Consider the following 12,483-nt stretch of genomic DNA (forward strand, 5'->3'; position numbering starts at 1 on the left):
TTTTAGAAAGGAAGAGAAAGAAAAAACTGCATGTTATTTTACAAAACATATATCCTATTTTTTTTACGTATATACACTATTTTTTATATATATAGTTATTTATATGCACACAAACAAACATGCTCAGCCTCGCCATAGGCTGGACCTGGGGATCCAGAACCACAAAAGCATCACAGCCATTGAGCGGGGCTGGGAGGAACGGCTGCAGAGCCGAAAGTCAGCTCCAAAGGACCAGGAGGGGGACCTTCCTCAGGTGCTGATGTCCACTGACTCCGGCAGCCTCCAACACAGGCAACCTCGGATGTCAACTGCGAAGGAAACAGCAGCACACACGCTTTACCACCATAGTCTAAGACTGCAGCTATAACATGAGTGTTGTGGAAAGGGATAGGCTGGATTATCCACTCAAACCAACCCCATCATGCCATTCCCTCCTCTAACATAATAATTGTGTAAGTGATACTATGGACACCAGAGCTACAGCAGTGCAGGTTCAGGACACAACAGTATCATCATTATGCTACCCCAGAATTTAACCAAGGGCTTCTGAAGGTGACATTTTCTCATAGATATCTGGTAAGGAAAAAAACCCCGAACTCAGAAAAACAGCTTCTGTTAAGTAACTGCCACACAGAAAATGATAAAATGTCTAATATAAAAAAATTACATATTCAGCAATAAAAAAAAAAAAGAGGGAAAGGCAGTGATATGTGCTAGTGCACATCACACCTGTAGACGCTGACATGCTAGTTATAAAGATTCCAAAGGCTATCACACAATTTTTTCTTAAGCTGCATTTAGGTCGTGGAATTGTTTCAGGTAACTAGGTTTCAGCACCAGCAGCATTTATTCTATTTCATTCAGTTTTTTTTTCCCCTTTGGCTTACACATAATAAATAAATTGGACTTTTTATTTCTTTCAGATACATGGCAGATTTGTGATTTCATTTCCTTTACCCATAACTCTGAAAGGGAAAAAAATGAGACCAAGAAGGCATTAATCCAAATACAGTTAGTGTCACATGCTGTCTGACAAATAAAAGTTAAGTATCTAGTGCTGAATAGAATTATTCTTGTCTAGAAGAAACAAGGTCATGCTTGTAAATGTCCAGACATCATTCTGTGTAATATAATTATACTGGCATTTTTATCCCACTTAAACTAAAATTGTTCTTTGGAGTAAGCCTTTATCTGTCAAATTTTCTCCCTACATAAATGTTGCACAGAATTTTAAACATGCTAGAGGTGACATCAAAATGATTAATAGCTTACCCAACCAATAAAGCCCTAATGAGATGAAATATGCAGTACCACATAGCATCATATGCCACGTTTCTTTGAGATGCGTTCCCACGTGAGAAGAACAGTTCAAACACACGCCTTCTGCAAAACGCGCTTCGGCCAAAACCAATGCCAAAAAGGAATTAGTCTGACTCCTCTGCAGAAGGAGCGCTGGAACAGGGACTGCCATTTGCTTCCTCCCAACTGGCCGGGGAGAGGGGGAAAAGCTCCAAATGCATTAAGTATAATGAAATTCAACAATATTTCTTCTCACTACCAATACAACAAGAATACAAATTACAGAACAATATGAAACCATGAAGATTTGTGACCCTGGAGAGACCTACTTTTAAAGTCGGTCTCTAACAATACTTATTGGTGGGCTTATATTAGCCCCACAGTTCTCCGTGGGAGGTTTTCTTAACTCTGTGTATCCCGGCTTTCAGTCAAGGTTTTTATATCCCATATCCAGCACGAGTATAAATACTGCAGTGCAGAGGTATGGCCACCTGGTACAACCCTTCTCCCTCCCCGCCAGGGAAGGTCTTCCAATTTTGCAACAGATTTTTTTTTTCCTCTGTTAGAAATGAACACTATCAGAAGGAGGCAAAGAAAGACAAGGAAACAGTGCAGAGCAGTACCCAGCCCTCCTCCTCCAGGCTTCACTATGCTTAGTAACTCAGAAAGAATATCCCTCCTTTTACCTCCTCCCAAATCGTTGTCTGTCATTCAAGCTCAATGTATCCCAAGTACAATTCCTCAGGCTTTACCCAAGTGAAAAGGGTCAGCACCCACATGGCTTAGGAGATAGTGCAGCATACAGCTGTTTACTGGTGGCAGATTGAGAGCCTGCCCCCCTGAACCAGCACACACAAACACCTAACCCTAACCCTAGGGTCCCTAACCCTACAAAAGATCCTAAACCAATACTTATGAAATGAAGTTTTCTCTGGTCTCCTATGCAGAATCAAAAAAATGAATGCTTCCTGCAGATTAACGTGCTAATGAAAAGCAGTTAAAGACTAGAACTCATAAAAAAAAAAAATTCAAAGTGGGATATTTTTCTATTGGAAGGTTTTGATTTATTAAAAAGACAATTCGTAATTTCCAAAGGATGGTTCAAATTCTTACAGAATGTCTTTTTTTTTTTTTTTTTAATTAAGCCATTTGAATAATGTTTGATAATGGCACATTCTGAATTCTGCCTGAAACGACTCTCCCATTTGCCAGGGATTATAATCTGTATCACTGGTCTCCAATCTATGGGATGCACCAAATTAATAAACATTGCCAGGGGAGATCACAGCAGTGATTATGAGGAGCAGCAGACATGGTAACTCTATGTTCGGAGGGATGCTCAGCCAACATAACACTGCTAGAAGGCAGCTCCGGCAAATTAGGCATCAACAAGTGGGAAAGGGGCTACAAGAAAGAAGTGTTGAGGAGGTGCAAAAGTCAATGAGGTCCAACTGAAAAAAAAACATTTAAGAGCAAAAGGTCTACATATACTTGATCCTGAAATCAGAATTCAGTCGAAAAAGGTCAGCCCAAAGGATCTTGTGATAACTTCCAGTCCCACATTTCTAATATTTTTTGAAGTAAATTAAAGTGTTAAAAGTAAAAGCAAACTGCTTCAACTGGCCTGGGGGGGGAAGGAAAAAAAAAGGGGGGGAAATTTGAAATTTGGCACAACTCACTTGAAGTTTTCAATATTGACATTATAGACATTTCTACAAACTGGAAATTCTAATTCCCATATAATTTTGTTCAGGACTCCTGGCTCTGCCCACATATCTCCTTAAAGAATAACAATTCTCACAGTAAGTTCCAGAAAGGGAAACATCTTTCAAAAGACTATTTCTTCTCCTGTAGGTTAGCCCGAAGACAGTTTTTCTTAACCACCTGACATTTTAAATCAAATAAAGATTTTTACAAGGTATTTGCAGCTTTAAAAATGGCTCATTTTGATACATCCTAACATAGAAATCCCCTGCTGCATTTACTTTGAAGTTTCCTTCACAAAGTCCGCCTTTATACTAAACTTAGTTCAGCTACTCAGATTAATCTCTTTTTTTAAACTCAGATTTTTACATTAATTCTGATTTCATTTAATGTATTAACCAGAAAACTCCAGAATACTTACAGTTTTTAAGCCTAAGCTGAGTGTTTTGAGTTGTAGGATTCATTTAACACACATCAAAAAATAATAAAATCATTCTGCAACTAAGTATAAATTGTAAATCCAACCACAGAATTTGCATTTCGAAGTTATCTGTATTTATAAAACTAAAATAGTCCTGTTCTGCCAATACTCACTTTTTTAAACGTGCAAACTGCAATTTCATTCAATACCCTGCTGTTTATTTTGTTCAACAGTTAGTTCAATTAGAAGTGCACATATTAGTGAATTGCACGAAAGCTATAGAAGCTAAGTAGAGCACAAAGCCTTTGGCTTGGCCAAGGAGAGCTTTGCTAACAGCTGCTATAAAGCCAGTAGTTTAGCTAGCTTATCAAAAGAACTATGAATTAGAGGACAGTCCTCAAAAGCAAACATATCTGTCTGGTCTCAGTTTTGTCTGGATCATCTGCCCTGAGTTGTCAATCCAATAAATTCAGTGTTTTGACTAGAAAACAACATTTTTGCAGTTATTCTCAATTGCTACCTAATATCACAGGATATTATACAATATTAATTCCATATTAATTTATTGATATTAACAGTTCAAGATATTATGTAACAGTAAATACACAGCATTTTAAGTGCAGATTACTTCTAGCAGCAGTAGCCTGTCTCACTGAAATCAATACCTACAACTGTGGATGGCTTAAAGCACACAAACCCTAGAGCTGGAAGCACAAAGCAAAGATTCCCAAGATGGCTTCAGGCTATCCAGTGTGAATCCTTGAAGCGCGTTCACATAGTTGTTTCCCCCAAGAAGGAAGCCCCATTTCCTACCGTCACTGCTACTACACCTAAGCTGGAACAGGGTATTGTATTACACCTTGCAGATTTGCCAGCACAGTCTCATTTCACAGTAGAGGCTCGCCAATAGAAGCTTTACCAATGACTCTCCTGGCAGATACTTGTTTCAAACTTACCTTGCAAATACTCTGGTCTTTTATATTCTTCACAGTCATATTTTCCTTATGATCTCCCACAATAAGTCTACCTGTGGCATTATTATTGATGCTACAGTAAGCACCTAATGTACATTGCACACATTTGCCATACAATGAATCAAAATGACATATCTTCCTCCTTTACCCCTCCATATGTTTTAATCCCAAAAAGGAGGGGGGTTCTGGCATGTTGAGAACACTGCAGACTATACTAAGGCAGAATTGTTTATAGAAGCACACAACTGACTATCAAGGACTTAACTTTAAAACTTAAATTCATATACATTTAATAGAGTATCACTACTAGTCCGTTTTGACCATCAGTTGGTTTTCTTCATTTTTCTCTATTTAGAAAACCAAACAGAAATCACAATGCAAAGCAAAGAGGAATCATTTAAAAATTCAAGGGTTCTGTCAGGTGACCCTCATGGTTCAAATCTCAGGTGCCTGTTTCTCCGCTGTGTTAGACGTTACACAGTCATTTACCCTTGCGTGTCCATTCGGTACCATGTCCTGCCAACTTCTGTGCACGTGCTTAAGTGACAATGTAAGCCAAATATAAAAGCTAAAGTTTTAGGTTTGAACACCTTTAAGAACTGTTTCATAGGATAGAATCACAGGATAATTTAGGTTGGAAGGGATCTATGGAATTGCAGAGCAGGGTCAGCTCTAAAGCCAGACCCAGCTCAGAGCTTTATTCAGTGGGGTCTTGAAGCTCTCCAAGCATGCAGATGACACAAACACCCTGGCCAGCCTGTGCCACCTCTTGGCTGTCCTCAGGGTGAAACAGCTTTTCCTTATATCCTATGTGAACCTCTCTTCTTTCAACCTAAGCCTGTTGTCCCTTGTCCTCCTGCCATGCAGCACTGTGAAGAGCCTGGCTCCATCTTCTTGATACCCTCCTCAGAGATGCAGTTTTGCCCAAGGCTGCCTCTTCTCTGCACATTCTCGACCCTTATTTCCTCTTAAAAAACTGGAATATACACTTTGCCATGATAAAAATTATTCTTGATATACAAATTGTTTTACTGCAAAATTGACTTAGAGCCCTCGGTCTACAGCCAGCAAAGCTGAAGAATTATTCCTCCCACTCTAACCAAGCACAACCAAACACCACACATTTCAGCTTAGTTTTATCTATTGCACTGATTATAATCTTATCTTTGTAACTATAAAAATACTCAAATAAAACAAGGCAGCATGTTTATACACTCTGTCCATAACTACAAATAAGAAATTGCAGTGTGGAGGTATGACAATGCGCAAAATGCATGGAGACCCTGTAAATAAAGTATTCAAATGCCTGTTTTCTTCAACCCTTTATAGCTGTTATTCTTCATCTTACCTGACAAGATTTACCACAGTATTTAGCAACCTTGCACTGAGAGCATCTGTGCAGATGTTCATGCCTGTTTAGAAAAAAAAAAGAAAATCAGTTATAAATTCAAAAAGAGCTTTGTATTTATCTTTCTTACATAACTAGCAATTTTCAAATATTCCAAGGCAAGAAAAATATCTGAAAAACAAGAGTAGTCTTAAATGCACTGTTACACAAGAAGAAATGGTGCATGGTTATGCTCAAAGCTATATTCACAATCCTTTACTCATGTGACTCAGCACCTCTGGGGCCACTTTGGATCAAGAGTAAAGATATCAAATGTGGGGGGTTTTTTGCCATATAGCTATAACCCTGAGGAGTTTGATTTTGTAGATAACACCATAATTAGAGCTGTGCAATACAACTAGTTAATCTATTTATTATGTCTTGAGTCTTGTTTTAAGCAAGCATCATTATCTGTCTTAAGCAAGACCTTGCTGTGAACCTGCAGTTGTGACATAAAATTATAACTATATAACAGAGTCTGAGTTGACATGTCAGCAGACATTTCCGTCTTAAGAAAATATTTCTGACTGGTAGACAGTGAGACAAAAATAAAAATTCATTTGGGGGAAAAAAATAAAAGTCTAGTGAAATCTAGAAGGATAACTACCAGAGCTATATGGCACAATCTAAGGTTAAAAGCACCTCCTGACTCTAATACTATTTCCTGATGCAGTCTTAGTTTAGTTATATGAGTTAAGAAAACATCGCTGAAGTTCTGTTAATTTTTAAACACTATGGAAATATTAGATGTGAAAGCACACACAGAGCAGATCTTACACCTCAAATACACGAGTTCAAGAGGCTTACTTCAGACGAGTAGAAACAAGACATAGATTTTGATGCTCCCCTCTCCTCTTATTTTCCTGTAGAAAATACTGAACACGTTGCATTATTCTAGTAACACTGGGTGGTTTTCACATTGATCTCTTAACCTGCAAAGTTACTTACATGCTTTATGGGCATTCATTAGGCCGGGAAAACAGTATATACTTTTTTGTTGTTGTTAAAACTGAAGGCAGGAGAGTTACATTACAGACACAATTAACTGGACTGTATGGCTGCATAATCCTTATTACTTCCCCTCAGACTTATTCCTGGCCATCCCTCTGACCTTAACCAAGCACAGCACCTCGCAGGGCGCCACTTTTACCTTGTGAGTGGTGCGCGGCTGAATGCAGCTCAGTTACACCCAAGAAACTGTCACCATTACCTACCCCCTTCTCCATCCTTCTGCAAGGCAAGGAAGGAGGTATGCATCAGTCATGCCACTCTCCCCCTCAAAAGGTAATTTTAGTAATGCAATCTTTGTGTTGCTATAGTGCTTTACATTTAGCTGCCTCAAATCTTATTATACAGATTAATTCAGCCTTCCAATTTAATTGGGAGATAACTAAGTGTCTCACACAGCCCATTTCAAACTGAAAGGGCAAGTTCAAACGATCAGATGAAGGACCTTTCCCTCCAAGATTCCCGGTGTCTGCACACCGGTACTAGGTGTGCTCTTTTCACTCGCACGCCCAACTGATGCGACTAAAACAAGGTGTAATTCTTTGTCTCTGCTGACACCAAAATAAAACTCCTCCACTGTCATCAGTAATTTAGAGGCTGCATACCAGCTCAACTGCTTTATGACATGACCTTTCTTCTTTTACTTACACAGCTCAGTTGTCCCCAAATGTTAATTTCTATGGTGACTTCAAAATGGTAGAACACTCTCCAAAGGACACATCAAAAAAAGACAGCACCAACGTGCCCACAAACCTCAGTCTAGAACTTCTGGATGATGATTTTAGCCCACTGATTTCAGCCGTGACGCCAAAACTATCAGGAGTAGAGGCAGAATACCAGAAATACCACGCAGCATCCTCTAGCACCAACCAACCTCTCCTTTCCCTCAAGTCCCACACGTGGGAAAGGTTTTTAGCTAATATATCAACGTATTGCTATGTTTGAATTATTAAAAATAACAGCTCATGCACTATCTTAGGACTCTCATAAGCATTTGGGGAGTTTAGATAGCTGCATTGGTTGAAGATTAAGAGGAGGATTACGTACAGATCATTACAATCAAGTAACAATCTTTTCATTTCTACTGCATAAAAATCAGTATTTTGTTGCACAATATTTTGTAGGCATTGCTACTAACTACCAGGAGAAAAATAAATTAGAAATATTTCAGATGTATTGCTAGTGCCTTCTTTACCTTCCTACCTGCAAAGCCAGCCCTGGAGACTGAAAAAAAAAACTAGCAACTGTTGGATCCCTATAAACAGAATCTAAAATCTTGTATATGCACAATAGCTTTTTGATTTTAAGGTGCAGTGCCTGAGAATGATTCAGAGTTAGAAACAAGTGTGAAATCTTCATTTTGCCAGCTGGTGAGAGCTGCTTCATTTTCAAGGTTGAGCAATGACACAACTTTAACCAGCCTATGATAGAGGAGCACACATTTCTCATTCTAGATTAGAAGCTCATGTCAGAGTAATTTTGGGAAGAAATACACTTCTGTGGAATAATTTCTGTAGGCAACAAAAAACAAACAGAAATGCTGTTTGGACCCGCTCATTGATTTGGATATCAGAAGCAGTCCAGGTATAAATACATGCTCATAAACTACACATACAAATTCTTCCCCACCAAGACAAGTTCTGACACATCTTTTAATACTAAGCAGCACATTGTATCAAGGACATAAAAGAATCATTTATAAGAAATCCACACCTTCTTTCTAGACATTTCACAATCAACAGATTAAATAATAGATTAAAACTTTTCTGAAGCTAGACCTTTCAAATTACTGAAAGAAGACGCTACAAGAACTTTAGCTTGTTTAGCTGTTGCTTTATTACCTTTTGAGTCTGCCAGTGAACCATTCACAACACTGCAGGCAACATTACCACTAAAAATCTGCCTACTGACCTAGAACAAAAAAAGAAAGCCAAGCACCTAGAACTTTGGTTTGCTGTTCAGCTCCCCACACGCACGGCCACAGCCCTTCAGACCGCCACTCTGCAGTGTGTCCCTGTTGCTCTTTACAGGTCTGTTCTACATGGTTGTACAGAACCACAGAGAGCCTCTCTTTTTCTAGATACTTCCTTTGCATTCAACATTCTACATCCATGCTAGCAGTCTCTATCAAACTTCTCTTCATAGTTGTATAGTAGTATCTGAATGACTAAGTGCTTGCCCTACTGGAGAATGACTGAGCAAAACCATTTGGAAGGCAGACTTTTTTTTGTTTTAAATGCTATTCATCAGAACACAGTAATGACTTAAAACTTTGATAACAGAGCATTTGTAACTTCAGCTCCATACACATTAAAGTACCAAAAAGTCTCAGCAGCAACAAGTAAACAGATTCCCAAAGCAGAGTAATTATAACTTTCTGGAGCCAGATTTAAATGAATGAATGCTCATAACTATCAGAGAAGTCTCTCCTACAGATTTCACGTTCTTCCGTCTGAAGGCTAGATCCAACAACCTTAATATACTGCAAGCATACCTTGCCTTGGTATACCTCTTGGTATTTTTCCAAGAGATGCCAGGATTTACTGGAATCATTGGTGTTAAGTCACCAACACTTATTAATTCTTTCTTCTGTAAAACAATTAGTAGACCTGTCGACATAAAGGACCAAACTCCTTCAGCACCCACCGAAGTTTCAATACTTTATAGGATTATTTCCTTTGTATCTTTTGTCCCTAAGGTTAACGATGTTGCAGTAACAAACGCATACATACACAAAAATCTAAGGACCATCACTCAAAACTTGGATTTTTGCCAAACTGACACTACCAGTCAGATTATTTGAATAAGGTGACTCCCTGCTGGGACCGTATAACAAATGAACTATCCATTCAATTTTTGGGGTTTCTTTGAACAACAAGTAGATGTAGAATGCCTGTTACAGAGCTGAATAGTAAAGCTACTAATGAAATCATTGCTTTTTCTTCCAATCCTCTCCTCCCTCTCGGACTAAAAAAATTCCTTTAGATTTATAGCATCTATGAATCTTGCTACATGACATTTTAAATGTAAAACAGCATGATCCAAAACACTTAATCTGAATATAAAGAATTCAGGAATAAGATTCATGTATTCATATATATAGGATTCATGTATTTTAGAACATTTTAAAAAGTGAGACAATTTGCCTAGTTTATTCCTGTCCTTCTCAGTATTTTATTAATGTTATTTGCTTTATTGAAACAATTTTAAAGTCATTGTCAAATACTCCCATGCATTTCTCATTACCTGTAAACATCATCTGAAGATAGTACCAGGTTACTCACAAGGTATTCACTCCCTCTTGCATAATATGACTAATTTCATGGATGAGAAAATGCACAGAATTTGATCTAATGCATTCAGTAATACTTTAATCTCTGAAAAAGTTTCTGCTGCAATAGAAAAGGAAAGAAAGATGCAGCAATTGAAAATAAATTATTAATTTTCCAATACAGCTTCAGCAAGATTTTCCAAACGACCAAAACCCCTTATGAAACAGCCAGCACAAGTGAGGATCTTAGCCTGTACTAAAAAAAAAACCCACAAGAATAAAGTAAGCAGAGGTTGTCAGTTGTCCTCTAGCATGGTGCTATGGTTAGGTGAAGAATCTTTACCCTGAGGAATTTGGATATTACTAATTCTTTTCATCATGATGGTCTACAAACACTATTCACAGAACAAGCTCTCCCAATGCATACTGAGAAGGCAAAAAGATAAACCTGAATATATAGGTGGGTGAGGAAGTCCCAAGGGATTGATATGGACAGGAGACGAAAGAAAACCTATGAGATTGGGAAAAAAATAGTAAGACAGTTCAACTGGAAATGGCACATACACCCTACCCAGCAAAATAACTTTTTTTCCTTTTGGCTTTTTTTAAATTCCTTTTTGTTAAAGGTACAAGAAGTCCAGAGTACTGTAAGGAGGGGCTGACAACAAGTGGTGAGGCAGCTGGGTCTATGGGAAGCTGCTCCCCAAGTATGGGTGGCAGCACGGGAGACAGCATGAAAACGCATGGCTAAAATCCTAAGAATGTGCCAAGCCTGAATCACAGAGAGAAGAGGTTGACAAGGGTTTGGCTGGACTGTCAGGTCCTATCAGAGCCACACCTGCACTCTTACAACGTACAAAACATGTGCCCTTTTAAAAACAGCACAAAATACTTCTATTTGTCAGGAAAGGGCCTAATATAATTTAAAAACCCACAACAAAACCCAACCAAATACAATTAGACTACTTAATTTATAATGAAAATGCGTCTACACTTCTCTGCTGATTGCAGGCACTTGACTTTCAGCCCTACTCACAAGATAAGTGTCAGATATAACAGAATATTTGATTACCAGACTGAGCTCAACACTCCTTCCTATGCAGTTTATTCACACTTCTGCTTCTGCCACAGCTTGCAGGACAAAAGGGCAATCTCACACAAATCCCCTACTGCATTTTTGTTATTGATATTGTTTTTCAGTTAATAATCCAGCCCTATAATACATGTAACAAAAGAGCGGCTCTTACAGACGCATGTCATGTTGAACTAATTTCCTGAACAAATTCTTAGACCTTTGCGATTCAGTCGAACACATCAAGTACATAAAGTCTACTTGGATTTTCTCAAGTGTGTGCATTTCAGACCTGTCACAAAGTGAAAGCAATCAATACCCACAATAAGCAAACATGTCATCCATCATTTTACTAATATGTTTCTGTCTTCTAGTAATAAAAATAAAGATGTGAATAACAAACAGACATTTTAAATTTGGTAGATCTGAGAGCAGAGCAGTTATGTTAAATGCAATTACAACTTTCTTTCCTCACCTCTCTCCAAGCAAAAGAATAATGCAGTCTAGTGGCACAGTTGGTCCCCAGCTGTTACCCCGCTGCTGACCCACGTGGGCACCAGGCACTGCGGGGAGGGGGGCTGGCTCCAGCATACCAAAAGTCACAGCACAGCTCTGGGGACAAGGATGAAGCGTGCTGGGTCCAGGTGGCAACAACCCCAGGGTGTATGCCTCTGCAACATCCCAAATCTAAGCCCTTGGCAAGCAGCACTCCTCCACAGCCAGTGAGCCATGTCCACAGCGTGGGTTCCCAGCCCCTCCGGTGCCCTGGGTGCTGACTTGGGGCAGCTTGGCAGGCTCAGGGCTTCCCCCATTCTCCCCTGCCAGTGCCCTGGACCCACACTGCAATTGCGGATCAGCTGGCAGAGGGGAAGCCACCCTCCACGTGCCCCATGGCCCACAGCCTCTAAAATAAGGCTGCTGGGTTTTTCTACCCTAAGGTTATTCTGTACACTGCTCTCGGGTCCCATGTAACCTGTTGGGTCTGGGCAAACGAGAGTACAACAGGTAAGAAGCCTTTGAAATCTATGTCCCTAAAAGTCATGCAAAAATCTCCCATATTCTCCACTTGCACACTTCATTGTGTTGAGTATATGAATTAATCTTTTTTAACCTAAGAGCAGCACTGGGGAGAAGTAGCTTTCTGAGAGGTAGCAAGAATGACAAATACTTAGAGTTAAAAGATAGTAACTACACCTAACCATCAATGATCAGAGTCACTTACTCAAGCAAGAACTAAGACCTTTTATATAAAGAAAAACACACCTACTTTATTTTCAAATATAATGATCATCTACTTTGTACCTAAACATACTACTGAAGTGGTATTGCATTGTCGGGGGGGGGGGG

General features: G+C 39.1%; 1 protein-coding gene across 1 annotated transcript in view; it reads right to left on the reverse strand.

Moving 5' to 3' along the window:
- The window catches only part of SMYD3 (SET and MYND domain containing 3), a 385,279-nt gene extending 375,867 nt beyond the window's left edge, over positions 1-9,412 (reverse strand). The window contains exons 1-3 of the mRNA XM_009321269.1: positions 9,288-9,412; positions 5,747-5,810; positions 175-308 (exon numbers count right to left, since the gene is read on the reverse strand). Of these exons, the coding sequence (XP_009319544.1) occupies positions 175-308; positions 5,747-5,810; positions 9,288-9,412 (323 nt within the window). The remainder of the gene's footprint in view (positions 1-174; positions 309-5,746; positions 5,811-9,287) is intronic.
- Positions 9,413-12,483: the final 3,071 nt, after the last annotated feature.

The sequence above is a fragment of the Pygoscelis adeliae genome, unplaced genomic scaffold, assembly GCF_000699105.1.
Source record: "Pygoscelis adeliae isolate BGI_AS28 unplaced genomic scaffold, ASM69910v1 Scaffold463, whole genome shotgun sequence".
Taxonomy (NCBI): domain Eukaryota; kingdom Metazoa; phylum Chordata; class Aves; order Sphenisciformes; family Spheniscidae; genus Pygoscelis; species Pygoscelis adeliae.